General features: G+C 35.6%; 1 protein-coding gene across 2 annotated transcripts; it reads right to left on the bottom strand.

Annotated features, from left to right (window-relative positions):
- Positions 1-142: 142 nt before the first annotated feature.
- Positions 143-7,318, bottom strand: LOC114821022 (transcription factor HBP-1b(c38)-like). 2 transcript variants are annotated; one of them, XM_029092676.2, is made up of 12 exons: positions 6,814-7,318; positions 6,429-6,593; positions 4,993-5,096; positions 4,372-4,448; positions 4,083-4,220; positions 3,831-3,908; positions 3,685-3,744; positions 3,477-3,554; positions 3,317-3,368; positions 2,476-2,747; positions 1,273-1,521; positions 143-733 (listed from the first exon to the last, which is right to left on the bottom strand). In XM_029092676.2, exons 2-12 carry the CDS (start codon positions 6,524-6,526, stop codon positions 587-589), a joined length of 1,353 nt encoding a protein of 450 aa, XP_028948509.1. In that variant the 5' UTR covers positions 6,527-6,593; positions 6,814-7,318; the 3' UTR covers positions 143-586. The 2 variants fall into 2 exon arrangements, with proteins under 2 accessions (XP_028948509.1, XP_070667663.1); XM_070811562.1 differs by lacking the exon at positions 4,993-5,096 and having other exon boundaries at positions 6,814-7,040.
- Positions 7,319-14,840: the final 7,522 nt, after the last annotated feature.

Raw genomic sequence — 14,840 nt, 5'->3', positions numbered from 1 at the left:
AAGTCGAAAAAGTGTGCGAAAATCGCTCCCTTGTTCCAAAACTCGATTTTTACATACACACGAAAACCAGGGCACTGAAGGCCGCAATTCATCACATATCTCCAACTGCCAAGAAGAGTAAATTTGGGCGAATTCCCACGCGTGACCGAATCTGTTCCGGTGAATATTACACAATATAGGCCTATAACATCGAGAGACATCATATGTACATGTCAAAGAAAAACAAAATGCAAACCTTTTTCACTCCGATATCATCTGACTTTTGGTATATAAATCGACATCTGTAAGCACTATTCTATTCCCTCACTTCTATTACATCGCTAACATCGTCAGATTATTCATACTACAGTTCTGAACATAGAATACATCTACGCAAACATGCGTGACAACAACCGACAACTTTGATGGTGACTATGAACGTTAATCTGACTTCACGCACCTTAATCACACCCTTGAAGGATATTGATGTCCAAACGGCTAAAGTCCATCATATATATCGTATGGCCCTCGGCTTCATGGTGCTAATTTATGTTCCGGGACTAGCTAGCTTTAAGGATGAACTTCAGGGAGAGGAATCTAATGCATGTCACTCCCTAGGCCTGGCAAGCCAAAGAGAACTGAGGGCTCGAAGACGCGAAAAATAATCATTTATTGCGAGAAGCGCACGAGCTGATTGTCGAGTAGTCAGTATACGATGCATTTGTTGTAAAGTTTGTTGTCGAAGATTATCAGCCTGGCAATTGACAAAATGAGAATGAAAAAGTAAGGCATAGGTATATTGACTACTGGCAATTAAGGTATTAATTACATACATAAAGAAACAAAAATAACAAGTAACGTTTCAAATGTTTTAGGCAAGGCTGAAAAGTAGTTTGAGATGGACATCGCAATCTATCTATAGCCAAATCACCAAGTTCGTTAATAATTCTTGTTAAACATGTCTTCCGTGCAACAAACTTCTTGTACAAAAAAAGATGGTATAACCGCGTTTAGAAAGATAACCCTGAGGTTTACGCCTCAAAAGATGACAGTCCATTTAGCATTTGAAAACAATAAACAAGGACTATATATTGTATGGGTGAAATTTAGGGCCGACAAAACTAAATGAAGAACAAAGACATGTAGGTACTAGAAACAATTTGGTTCCATTCAAACTACAGGTTCCAACACCGAAGCACTATCACTTCGGCAGATGCGTCACTCAGCAATACCAGCCTTTTCATGATTCAGTGGAAAAGCAAGCTAGTGGAATTAACTATTAAGGGAGTTCACCTGGTGGAGGAAACCTTCAAGAGTTCCTAGCTTTCCCATGGCCATGGCCATTTGACCCATATAGTTTGCAACATTCCCCGATGACCCTGATGGCGCAGGTGAGCCACTGGCCAAGGTCTCAGCCAGGGACTGCTGCAATGCCTCCATCCCTTGTGACAGAGCATCTTCAGCCTGCTGGGATGATTGCTGCAGGTTGTAAATACCCACCAGTTGCTGCTCCGTTAATGGTTCCAATTGATTCACCAGAAGCTGCACCAACGTCAAAACAGATCAACAGGCCACAGAGAACTAAAAATGTTAGAGAACATTTGAAAATAATTTTGGGCAGCTCACTAATTACTCTTTTTAAGGAGAAAAAAAAACATCAATTTTGCTGACAAATTAAGTTCAAAGATGGGCACTACAAATTTCCATTGCTAACCATAGAAATACTCGTTTCCATGGACATGGTTCGTGAACCTATATGACACAGCCATGTTTGGTGTGGGCGATTCATAAACTAGAAGCTGTAGGATTGAAGCCATATATCCAACATTTCCACCATGTCAAACCATGATGTCAGTCAGGATGATAGCCCCAACTCAAAATGTCATAAACAATAGTTTCATGATAATAGATTTTACACATTGGGAGAAAACAGAGGGAACGAAATGTCAAAATAACTTATTATACACTAGGAGATGGAATTGTGCAGAAACTAAAATGGTATAATTTTTTGTGGTAAATTACGGTTTGCCCCCTCAATTTTGTGTTCAATTGCAACATCATACATCATTTTCATAACATTACAATCTCATGCACAAACTTACAATTTCATTGCAATGTAGGTTGTGAATTAGGGTTTGAAGGAAGGATACGGTATGGTAGGTGGAGGCATGGGGTTTGGAGGGAGAGGACGCAGGGGTTGGCTTGGTAGAATGGTAAGATGGAAGGGGTGGGGTCCACATGTACTTTTCTGATTTTTTGCACAAAAAGATGTTATAAATTGATTTTCATCTTGACTATTTTTAATTGATTCATTATCTCACGTCATCACTTAATAGTCAACTTAACAGAATTGCTAACAAATGTATGAAATTGCAATGAAATCGTAAGTTTATGTATGAGATTGTAATGTTTTGCAGATGATGTATGTGGTTGCAATTTAACACAAACTTAAGGGGGATTCCAACTGTATCAAGAGTACGGAGCACAAATTTTCACCTTAAGGAGCTCAGATGAGCGGAAGCCACCAATCCACATGAAACACCTCTCAGCTGGTGTTTTCCACATTCCTGACAAGATGTGGAAAACATCAGCTTTTGCTGCAGTTCCTTTTATTCTAAAAATGTCATCGTAGTGCGCAATGACATTGTCAATAACGGTACGGAGTTCAGTGTCGCCTGCATGTGAATTAACGGCAGCCCTCAACTCATTTATTTGCCTGTTGTGCTCCTCTAGCCACCTTGCATATTCCACATCAAATGCCAAAGCACCTATGAAATAAAAATACAAATAAAACAAGAATATTTTACCATCAAATATCAGTTAAGTGGGAAAATGTTAACAGTTCAGCAACATAATGCCATGTTGCCAGAATCACTGATAAGGTTAATTCTTGCCTAAATGTATGGTCCAGATTCATAATCTAACAGCATACGAATTTTATATTTCCAAACTGTCTGGGAATAGAATATTGCCTTTTTATCACACAACACAAGAATAATGTAATGCAACGTGTTGGCAACTACACCGTTATTAATATGAAAAACAGACCCACTATGTAAAAATTCAGGGCATGCTCGGACCCAATTGTAGAAGACTGAGGATGCCAAAATTACAGAACAATCCAGGAAAGAGAAGCTGTAGAAGTCTCCACCCAAAATAATCGACTTACTACACAAATCTAATGCAAATCTAATGCAGAGAACACCTAACCCCATCTTTACCAAATTTCTATAACATACATATGCATATCAATGCAGCAGGAATTACACTTCTGTGATCATTTTCAAGTCCAGGAAATATTAACCAATCGGAACATGAAATTAAGAGGTTCAAATACCATTTCCACTCATTGAATGGGATTGATCTCCGGAGCTTGAAATGAATATTCCCTGCCAAAATAAAACCACTAATATGATACAACATCCATGCCCTTCCAGGAATGAAAAATATATGATATATGATATATGTACGTATATTCGGGGACAACAAAATCCAACCTGCTGGCGGGCACGCTGAAGCTCTTGCTCGAGCTGGGTTAATTTCAGCCGACTACTCTCAAGTTGTTGTACATATGCCTGAGAGAAGAAACATAACATTACTTCTCCACACAGAACAGTAAGCATGACTCTTACTAGATGGGGAGCACTAACAACGAATAAAGGGGAAAATAATATACTCATAATTAATACTTAAATAGTAACCTACTTTTTTCCGTAATCTACTTTTCCTGGCAGCTTCACGATTTTGAGCAAGTCTTCGCAATGTCTGCAGAGATTGATTGCACGGTAAAAGGTATCCAATAATCATGCAAGATGACTATTTAATAGTATATTTAGTTTAAGTTACCAAACCTTTTGATCCCCAGGTTTTTCTTTTGACCTGTCACTGGAATCAGAAGCTAGAAGACCAGTGATTTGATTCCCTTCAATCTGCACAGGAACACTGAATTTAAATTCACCACAAAAGAAGCAGCCAAAATCAAATAAAGAATGAATATTCTCAGATGCAAAATAATTGTGTATGGCAAAATGAGGGATATCACTTTGAATCTTGGATACAGGAATGAAAAAATAAGCAGCAAAAGTGGAAGCAGGAGATGTTACCCTTTGATTTTTATCTTCCGTGTCATCTGTTGAAGTATCAGTCCTGGGGCTTCCATCTGCCATATTGGATTCCCCCCAGTTCTCGTGATTGCTACGAGATACAGAGAGGGGCTGTGGCTCTTTTTGCAGTGGAATAAGCTGAGATCCCACAAAAGAAACAAAAAGTTAATGTCTGAAGATGCAAGGGACTGAATTCCAGATTGCGCGTAAGTTACAATTTTTTTGGTCTGTTTTCATTTTCATTTTTCATTGTTCTTGTTCTTTTGTGAGGGGGAAGAAAAATAATTACCTTGTTTAAAGCACCAAATTGGGCATCACTACTTCCCACTGCCGGACTACTTAACTTGTTATGATTAAACATTGCGCCTATACATCAACAATGATTAAGTAATTGGGAGTCAAAATCAAAGAGATACCATAATACAACAAAAGTGAAATATTATCTGAAACTGTACGTGCATATAAACATATTACATATGCCTCCTTTTACCAAAAAAACAGAATCAGAATCACATTCTCTTCATCATATTCCAACATTGCCAGAAATTACTTGTGCTTCTGAAGTCGCACTTCAGAAAGTCAATGATGAATAGAATCTATTTTAAGGTAAGAATTGAACAACAGGACTAGAGCAGTGGCTTCCAAGATGTAGGAGTATATACACTCCCAGCTGATAGGTCATTCAAGTAAACACCTACAATCAGGCACTAGGAAACTAAACATGGAAGCTGACTAGAACACTAAGAAAACCTTATTCATAAGCTCATTTACCGAGTACGAAAATTAAAAGACAATTTACAGGTTCAACCACTGTAAAATTCAAAACTGGCCTAGTATCAACTGAAAGAAACAAGAAGAAAATTGCTAGTATTGAATTTTACTTCTGATAAACACCAAGATAGTTACATACTTCTCCCAATGTCAACAGCATCCTCTATGCGAAATCCAAGAGTTTGCTCGAGAATTCCAAAATCTGAAACTTGAGATGAACGAATGGAGCTCCCCTCTGTGACGCTGAGAAAAAAAATCGTCATAATCATGACTATCGAAATTGACGGATACGATCAAGAAAAAAGAAACTAAATCCATATTCATTGGCCAGATTGATAAGGCCAAAAAGGTACAATCAGAAATCATAATTCAATTACCCCTCAGAGTCAAACGTAAACTTGTTAAGAAGCTTCTTCATCGTGATGTAAACAGATGAAAAAACTTGTATAGTCTCAAAATCAACAATAACTTTGACATTTCATTTCAGTATCGAATGGTTACCAAATTAAAGGTCATGGAAACATTTCAAGTAGCATCTGTCCTGTTCCCTAATTTTAGGAGCACTACTATCATATTCTTGTATGAAAATAAACTAAAGGGAACAGACTTTAGTAATTAATACTAGATAAAATAATAATACTGCTACTCTGTTTGCTTCAATGAACAGTTGCATAATGTCAAATTAAATCAGGAACAACAATTCCTCCGTAACAGAACAATACCTCAATAAATCAATTGTTGTTTGCTACCTAGCCATGGTGGATAGGGTTTTGCCCCGCCGGCTTAGGGCCAAACTTAACCACCATATCCAGCCAATCACTTTAATGCCCTGCTTAGTTACAAGCCAACACTACTAGACTTGGCCCATAACAGAACAATGGACTCCAGTTGCTTTATTTATTTTTGTCCTGTTTGTTGGCTCTATTTTTTGTTATCATTTCAGTCATGAAAAACTGAAAAATCACAGCTATAACTCCCTTTCCTCAAATCATTGGAAAATCATTGTTAATACCGTGGAGAGACATTATGCCATAAAAATCTCCATACTATTTACACAAATTTGAGCTGTTGATGCATCATTCGGATAAATTCCCAAAGGTTACTTGTAACTAAGGACTCTATTTAGTAGTAAACATGTGGAAAGAATAAACTTCAGATACACATTTTTGTGCTGCTGGGGTTACAATATAAAAGAATTCACTAGGACAAGACCTAGTCAATTTAAGTGGTTGTGATTCCATTTGACCTGTGTATGATGTCAGAATTTAAGGTTCTAAGTCCCAATTTATGTTCCTTTCGATGATACAGTCCAACAACTGGACATGCAGGAGATTCTAATTTCAGCAGCATATGGCAGCAACAATTCTACCACATAAAAACTTATATTCATGTTCTAGTAGCACAGAGGCCGCTAACGGATCACAGCTTCCAAACTAACTGAAAGGCCAAGGAATCATATTCAAAAACCACGGAGCTACACTCCTACTGCCAATTAAACTTAAAAGATAAGAACAGTCATAATTCAATAAATATGTAGGAAATTAGAACTTAATAGAAGGGTAAGCAGATACCTACCTGGGATTGGGAGTGGGTACTGGAGGAACAAAGCTCGGCATCTCGGTCACGACTTTATTACCATCATTTGCACCAACTTTCACTCTTCTACTGCCCATGGATCAACATCATCATCACCGCCGCCAATCCCAGAACCAAAGAAACCCACTTTCAACAACTCCTCCACTGAAATAACAAAACAAAACAAAAAAAACCCAAAAAACACAAACTTTTCAAACCAAAATTCAAACTCCTAGCTATGCAACTACCAGAAAGATCAAAACTTTACAAAGAAACACACAGAAAAACAAAAAACAAAAACAAAATCCAATCAAAAGCTACCTATTGAATGGAAAAATGAAACATCACAAACCCCAGAAGCAAAAACACAAGATAGCTTACATACCAATAGCAGAAACTGTATGAAGAAACAAACCCTAGAGTTTGAAGTCCAGGAAGATGAAGAATCGGAGCTCAAAGGCAGTGAATTTCTAGAAATTAAGCAAAACCCAGAAGCTGAAATTGGGAGCAGAGCTCAAACAAAACCCTAACCCCGTGAAGCTTTTTGAGGATAAATACCAAGTTCCCCTTTGACCTTTTCCTCCTAATATTAGTATTATATTATATATGCCATCAAATGGCTGCAAAATTCAACTAACAGGCCCACCATGAATTTAACTTTTCTAATTTTCCGAGAGAGAGAGAGAGAGAGAGAGAGAGAGAGAGTAGAGGGGTAGAAGAAGCGTGACGTCCTGATCACACCAATCTCCTCTCCATAGGCCCTTATCTGCTCTGAAACTTTTTCCTGCTTTCAAAGCTCACCTCCATTTTTTTGTCTTATTTTACCGCTTTGGGAGGCCTTTCTTTTCCCTAATTTTATGTTGATATGAGAATTTTCCCATCTTGTTTTTAAGAATGTGATACTGCCCCCATTTCCTTTTAAACTGAAGTAGTGCTATCCACATTTTTTTTTTACTTTTCATACATCTCTTATTAATTTTTTTTTTTTGTGATCATTTTCAATTCATTCGATTTGACCACCGAAAATCAAAAAGAGTTTGTAGAAGGTAAAAATGGGTGTGAACAGCAACACCCTAAACTTTTATCTCTTTCTAAACCATTAATTCACATTTTTTTTAGTGCGAAGAGAGAGTAAGGTTACTTTTTCTATTACAATTGTGGGGTGGGGATTACGCTAAAGCATCCAATAAGTCAATAATAATTTGGTATTAAACTTATTACCATGGTAGCAGATGTTCTAAATTTCATTATTTATTATGAGTAAATAGAATAGAACATGAAACCTAAGTGCAATAACGAATGTTTATAAAACTTGAGTTTCTTATCTATTGCGGAGAAAAAAAAAACAAAAAAAGTCAAATAATTCTTATACATAGAGAGCTGTTGTTGGTACTTTAAAAATATCATAATGCATTTGCCGAGTTTTTTTTCTTCTCCTTTATCATATTTCAGCATAAGTTTATAAACATTTAATTTTTCAACATAAGTTAAAAGAGATTTCTTCAACCAAGATCAATACAAATAATTTATCCTTTTAGTAAGGTCAATATCACTTACTAAAATTTGTAGAATTTATAGTTGTGTATATATATATAAAAGGGCGGTGTTATCCACACACTCATTTTTACTTCTCATACGCCTTTCAGTTTCAAGTCGTTAGGTCAAATAAATTAAAGAGATCAATTGACAAAAATTATACAAAGATGTGTGACAAGTAAAAATGAGTGTGTGAAAAGCAATATCCCATATAAACCAAGATAAGTGGTATTTAAATATAGTTGGTGGCTCTCCTCTAGGTCTCGAAGGATGAGATTGTAAATTAAATGTGAATGGATGACTACTCACCACAAGCAAGTCAACTATTAGCTTCTTCTGTTCTACAAGATTAGGTAAGGCCGTGAGGGCCAAGAGAACTGGCCGTCTACGGAGTAAAGCGCTAATTTGAATGAAATACTTGGGAACTAGTAAGATTTTAAAAATTTCAGTGGCTGCCCCAGAAATTAAGGGGGAAAGTAGAGCGCGGTGCTCTCCAAAAGAAGTCCTTTATGTCTGTTATTACGAGATTGCCACTGTCTGGATGCAGAGAAATATACCGCAAATGGCTGGGGATGGCCTTTTTGTAGTTTTGGTTAAGTTCAGGGGTACTTCTGATTGGTATTAAAAATGTGACGTAAAATTGTAGCAGCCTTGAATTCCCGCGCCGCCCGTTTAGAAGATCCGAGAACTTTGCTTGACCGTGTGCAATGACCTCTCTACCCTTTTGAGTTGGGCTTGGGGTGCAAAGTCAATATTGTTATCTTGGACTCAAATAAAGGTTTTTTTTTTAATATTATTAGTATTATTAAGAAAGGGAGTGATCCGAAATAATTACAATATTTTAAGTGATGTGGGAGTTTGAACGTGGGATGTAAAGTGAAAACCCAACGCCTTTATTGGGATACTAAAATGTGCATAAAAGTGCATTCATACTCTAAGTTCCATTGTTAGATAATGTATGTATATGTTCGGCTTCGGTTGTCATTTTCACTTGCAAGAAAAACAAAAACATCAATGATTTCTTCTTTTTAAGATGTTATTTTCATATTTTAGGTATTCTCTCAAAGATTATCTCTATCAAAATCATCTAAATTCTAAATTATTTGACCGTTAGATTAAATGATAGTCATCTTACTGTTTCTTTGAATAATCATATTCACCTATTTTTTTTCACTACAATTTGTTGTTGGATGTTGAAAGTACACAATTTTTGCTTATGGAGTGTATTATTAAGCAAGGGGAGAGTTCAAAACTAGTACAATAATTTAGGGGATGTGGAAGTTTCGAACCCAAGATGCAGAGTGAAAATTCAACACCTTACTCACTAAGATATTAAAACACACACAAGAATGCATTCAGACTCAAGTTCAATTGTTGGATAGTGCATGTATGAGTTGGGGTTTATGTTGTCCTTGTCACTCGCAAGAAAAACAGAAACATCAATGGTTTCTTCTTTATAAGATGTCACTTTTATATTTTTAGTCTCCCCCAATGCTTATCTCCATCAAAATCACTCAAATTCCAAAATATTTGACTGTTGGATTAAATAGTAGTCATCTTAGTATTTCTTTAAAAAATCGTATTCCGCTAATTCTTTTTCACTACAATTGGATGTTATAATGGTTTGGATTTGTCCAATTTTTTGCAAGGATGATTTATGGATAATGTACTAAAATATAAATGGATTGGATCATTGAATAAAATTACGAAGTTTGAATGAATTTTTTCTAGGAGTCAGATTGTGTATTTGAGGTCATAAAATAACACGGTGTATGATAAAGAGTAGGCAACATTTTTGGGTAGCTAGGATGATTATTTGGTGGATTATGGGTTGGTAGTATTGAGGGTCCTAGGGTTCATATTGAGTAAAATATTGATAGCAAGAAACGAGCGGGTGGGTCTAGGTCAAAAATAATTAGTTACTGTGTGTTTGGGACTCGAGTGCAATGCATGTTATGTGACGTTGGTGAAGGAGAACGGGACCCAAAAAAATAAAATTGAAAATTGAAATGAACAAGTTTATTGCAATGTACTAAAAAGTTTTTCGATCGGGGCCTTCTTTCATTGTTATGCATAGTAAGTGAAGGAAAAATTGTCAAAACTAAGATTATCGAGCAACATACAAATAGCATCTAACAACTAAACGGAAGCTAAATCAAATGCACAAAAAAAGATCTTAACCATGAAATTCCAGTCTAGTAGTGTGTTGAACCATGATTCAACTCAAATTCAAAGAGAGAGTTGAGAATCTGTTATACATTTGTAAATCCTCTTTGCATTGAAAGACTATTTACCTAAAATGAGGGTCTTCATTCCTTTGCTCTCCTTCACACTCCTTTGTGCCCTTGGACTTTGGCTTCTTGGATTTGGTGGAATTAGAATCTCCAAAGTTCACAAAGGAAGGAACCTCTATTTTCTCCACACCAAAGAGAGATTTGATGAAGAAGATGAGTGAGCTAGGAGGAAGATTGAGTTAGTGAATCTCCTCATAGGGGTTGGCCTTGTAGAGAGAATGCGAGAGAAATGTTTCCCCAATTCCTCCTAACAAAACCCTAATCACGTTAGGCTCATAATGCCATATATAATCTCTTCGTTTTGTGACTTAATCAGAAAGCCTCACACTTTCTCTATACAGCTGGCTACACTAGGCTTATGAGCATTTTGGGCTTTTTAATTTTAAGTTGTTACCACTTAGTATTACAATTTAGGGGTATTCCTCTTCACTTGTAAATGAGATGTCTTATGTTCGATCTTGACAAAGATGAATTTGAACTAAATTATTGCTAGTCCAATATAAGACTTAGCCTACCCCCTCCCCCTTAGTGTAGATAATATATCTTGTTAAAAAGAAAAAATTTAAGTTGTTGAACCGTTTAACCTATTGGGCTTTAAAACTCGTAGCTAACTTAATGTCACGCCTTGACCTACGAATAAAGACTACTCACGAGTTAGAGTGTGAGCCATGTTTTAGCTATATAAGTAAATTCTATAATCAAGACATGGTGAGGAAAAATAAATTATAATAATTTGCAACGATTACACCCGTACAACACTTGAGTTTACTACATAAAATTTATCAAAAACACAATGCAATGAAATTAGTACACAAATTACTTCACAACTAAAAGTACCAACAAAATAATAATTGAAATGTAAACCCACCCTTACTACTGAAATTGGTACTTTACAAAAAAGAATTACTTCTAGCAAGAGGGATCTATAACTTATATTCCAGTAGTTTATGTACCTGCAGATGATTTGAAAGATCCTACTTTGGCCATGACATTTGCACATTTAGATGCTACTACCATACTATCAAGAGGATTAGCTGTCAAAGGTATCTATCCAGCAGTAGATCCTTTAGATTCAACATCAACCATGCTCTAACCTCGTATTGTCGGTGAAGAACATTATGAAACTGCGCAAAGGGTCAAAGAAACTTTACAACATTACAAAGAACTTCAAGACATTATAGCTATCTTTGGGTTGGGCAAATTATCCGAAGAGGATTGTTTAACCATAGCAAGAGCACGAAAATTTGAGCGTTTCTTATCACAACCTTTTTTTGTAGCAGAAGTATTTACCGGTTCCTTAGGAAAATATGTTGGTCTAGCAGAAACAAAGGGTTTAAATTGATCCTTTCTGGAGAATTAGACGGCCTTCCTGAGCAGGCCTTTTATTTGGTAGGTAACATCGATGAAGTTATTGCTAAAGCTACGACCTTAGGAACTTAGAAATGGAGAGTAAATTGAAGAAATGACCTTAAATCTTTGTGTACTAACCCTAAATCGAATTAATTGGGATTCGAAAGTGAAAGAAATTATTTTATCTACCAATGGTGGACAAATTGGCATATTACCAAATCATGTGCCTACTGCCACATAAAATGAGATGCATGAATGTACTCACTTTTAATCCCACCAATACATACCTAAGACACTCAAGCCTCCACATCTCATACCATCCTTATATCACTTGGATCCGAATATCTTACAGTGTGAGTGTTGTTCATCCCTTAAGCCCAATTTTTATAATAAATTCTCAATTTCCACTATTATATAGGCACTTCCCCTGACGCCTAATTTATACTCAAGCCATTTTCCCGACGTTTGACATATACAAAATTTTATTATTTTATATTCGAGGCATCCTTCAGCCCTTAAATACATACTCAACTCCACACTTTAGACCACTTAACACAACTAAGGACTTGAACACAACATTGTTTTTCTTGCTTTGCAATGCTTATGCATATGTATAGCAACATCAGCGTCAATAATTACATGCTATATAATAAATTTATAAACAGTCAAACACATGAAACACACAAATAGAATGAATAAATAATAGTAAGGGAGATTAATGAAAGCTGATAGCAAGATTATATATTTTATTTCTTACCTTTGAGATCTTCCCTTCATTATTAATTCCTTTTTACCTCACCACTCATCTCGTCCACCAACTGGCCACTTAACACTCAACTTATTTGTTCCAACCCATGACTTTTGCTTCTTTTCATATAGTTTCCCCCAAAGAACCACCACCACTGCTCTCTTTCTTTTGAACCTTCCGTTCTCATTATTTTCTACAACCCGTCCCCCCTCTTTCCTTGTTTCTTTCTTTCTTTTGAATTCTTTCCCTTTTTACTTACCTTTCACACCTCACTCTCTTTCATGAAGGTGAGTAGCATAAACTAGACATGTTGGCCATACAAAGAGGCTGTCCGAAAAGGCCAGCTCAATCTTACATCAACTATTTAAATTGACGTACAAGTTAGCATATAGATTGGGTTGTCGTGATTTTTGGATAAGTTATAGAAGAGATGATAAGGAACAACTTTTATGAAGGAAGTGTATCTGTTTGAACACAGAAATTTGGAGGTTTGAAGCTCCAAACATGGCTGTCTGATTTTATGCGGAATTGGAAATTGGGTTGGAGTTTCAAACATTTGGAACAATCGCACCGTTGGATCTTCCTGAAGGTCTAACATGTTATAGGTGTTCGCCAGACGAACAACTTTCATGAAGGAAGTATTTTGATCTAAGTTGCAGATGATGGAGATTTGGTGCTTTGAACATGTATGACGATTTCAAGTTTTTGTGTATCTTTCTTTTGATAACTAGATAAAAATGATGGTGAGTTTTGTGGAGATATTATTGTGTAAGCTTGAATACGTTTTCTGGTATTTTTTCTTGTGATTTCTTTTTGAGGATTCTCAGAGAAAGTATAGGAAGATTTTTTATGGTTGAGTAGGAGTGTTTTTTTTCATGGCAATGATCTTAAAATGTAAATGCATAAACACAAGATTTAAGTGGTTCACCAAATCAGTTACGTCCACTAAGATGGTTTTGTGTTGGTTATTTATTTTATTTTCTTAAAGATTCAAAACTTTATTTATTATTATTTTAAATAAAAAATATGAAGAATCATATTCATTAGAGAAGTCATGTATTTTATTAAGGGGTATGTAGAGTTTAATAAATAGCGAACTCCTCAAACAGAACAAAGACGTTAACATAGATTAAAATGTCTTCCTTCTCTCTCTACTACAGTACTCATATATAATTCTTATTATCTTCCTACTCATCTTGATCATCAATGGGCAATTGATCACTACTTGGTATCTCGTCTACCGTAATCATGTAATCGTGCTTATGGATTAGATATTTTGTGAAATTCAAGGGTTGTATCTTGGAGTTGTAGATAGCCGTTATAACCGACATGTAGGGAGGCGTCTACAGCTTTAGGATAGTGACAACACGCCTCTCTTGATATCACAGGCCAGATCATTCTTTACTTTTTCCTTTTTACTGCTTTATTTATTGATATATGTGTTTGATGCATTTGGGTATTATCTAATTGATTGAATTTACATGTAAATTATGATCATAATCATTTATATTATCCTACAACTAAAACCGTATAAGTGTGATAATATAATTGCAAATTTTTATAATCTGTTTTCACAGTGCTTTGAAAGTCCAATAATTGTAGTTTTCATGCCGTTGAATTTTCTGGGAAAGGCTAACCATACCCTTCACTGATTGCATCTTTGATTCTCTGCAATATATTCCTTTTACTTATGCTGTTAATAATTTGCCTCTCTGCATTTTTATTTTATTTTTTTATTATTTGTGTCGTGTCGCTGAAAGCCTGGGAAGGCTAACCTTTCCCTTCTGACCGTGCCCTTCTTTCATTATTTTTGACTTTATGCATTTTTATTTTATTCAATACCAAAACACTTTTAGATACAGTTTCTAAACAACACAACTGATCAATTTAAATACCAGTTTATAACCCAAAAAAAAAAACCAGCGTGACTTGAAACGTTTTATACAATTCGTGAACTGTGTGTGCACGCCCATCTTTATCCATTCGGATATTTTGACTCATCCAAACCATTTATTTACGCATAGGTCAACCATACCTTTCATTATTAATTGATCTGTGGTTATTATACAATAGTATAGTTTATCCTATATTAGTTAATACTTTTGAGTGACAAACTTGTTTTAATTTCTATAGTGTTGTAGCAATCTTATTTCTCTCTCACTTAGCATTGTGGTTTAAACGATTGAGATCAGGGGTTTGATCTAGAATTATCTGAAGAAAAAAAAATTATTTCTGAACTCATTAGTTTTTTTTTTGCCTGGTAAATATAGGCATCAAATGCCAACAAGAATTATGTAGTCTTGTAGATCCTTCCTAGTACTATAAAATCCATATATTATTTGCTAAATTTCGTTGTGAATTGATTGAGTTATGATCATGTTAAACAATGACTTAGAATTTCCCTTCTGACCGTGCCCTTCTTTCATTATTTTTGACTTTATGCATTTTTATTTTATTCAATACCAAAACACTTTTAGATACAGT

The sequence above is a fragment of the Malus domestica genome, chromosome 14 (assembly GCF_042453785.1).
Source record: "Malus domestica chromosome 14, GDT2T_hap1".
Lineage (NCBI taxonomy): Eukaryota > Viridiplantae > Streptophyta > Magnoliopsida > Rosales > Rosaceae > Malus > Malus domestica.
Note: the sequence above shows the minus strand (reverse complement) of the source record. Positions and strands in the feature narration are given on the sequence as shown.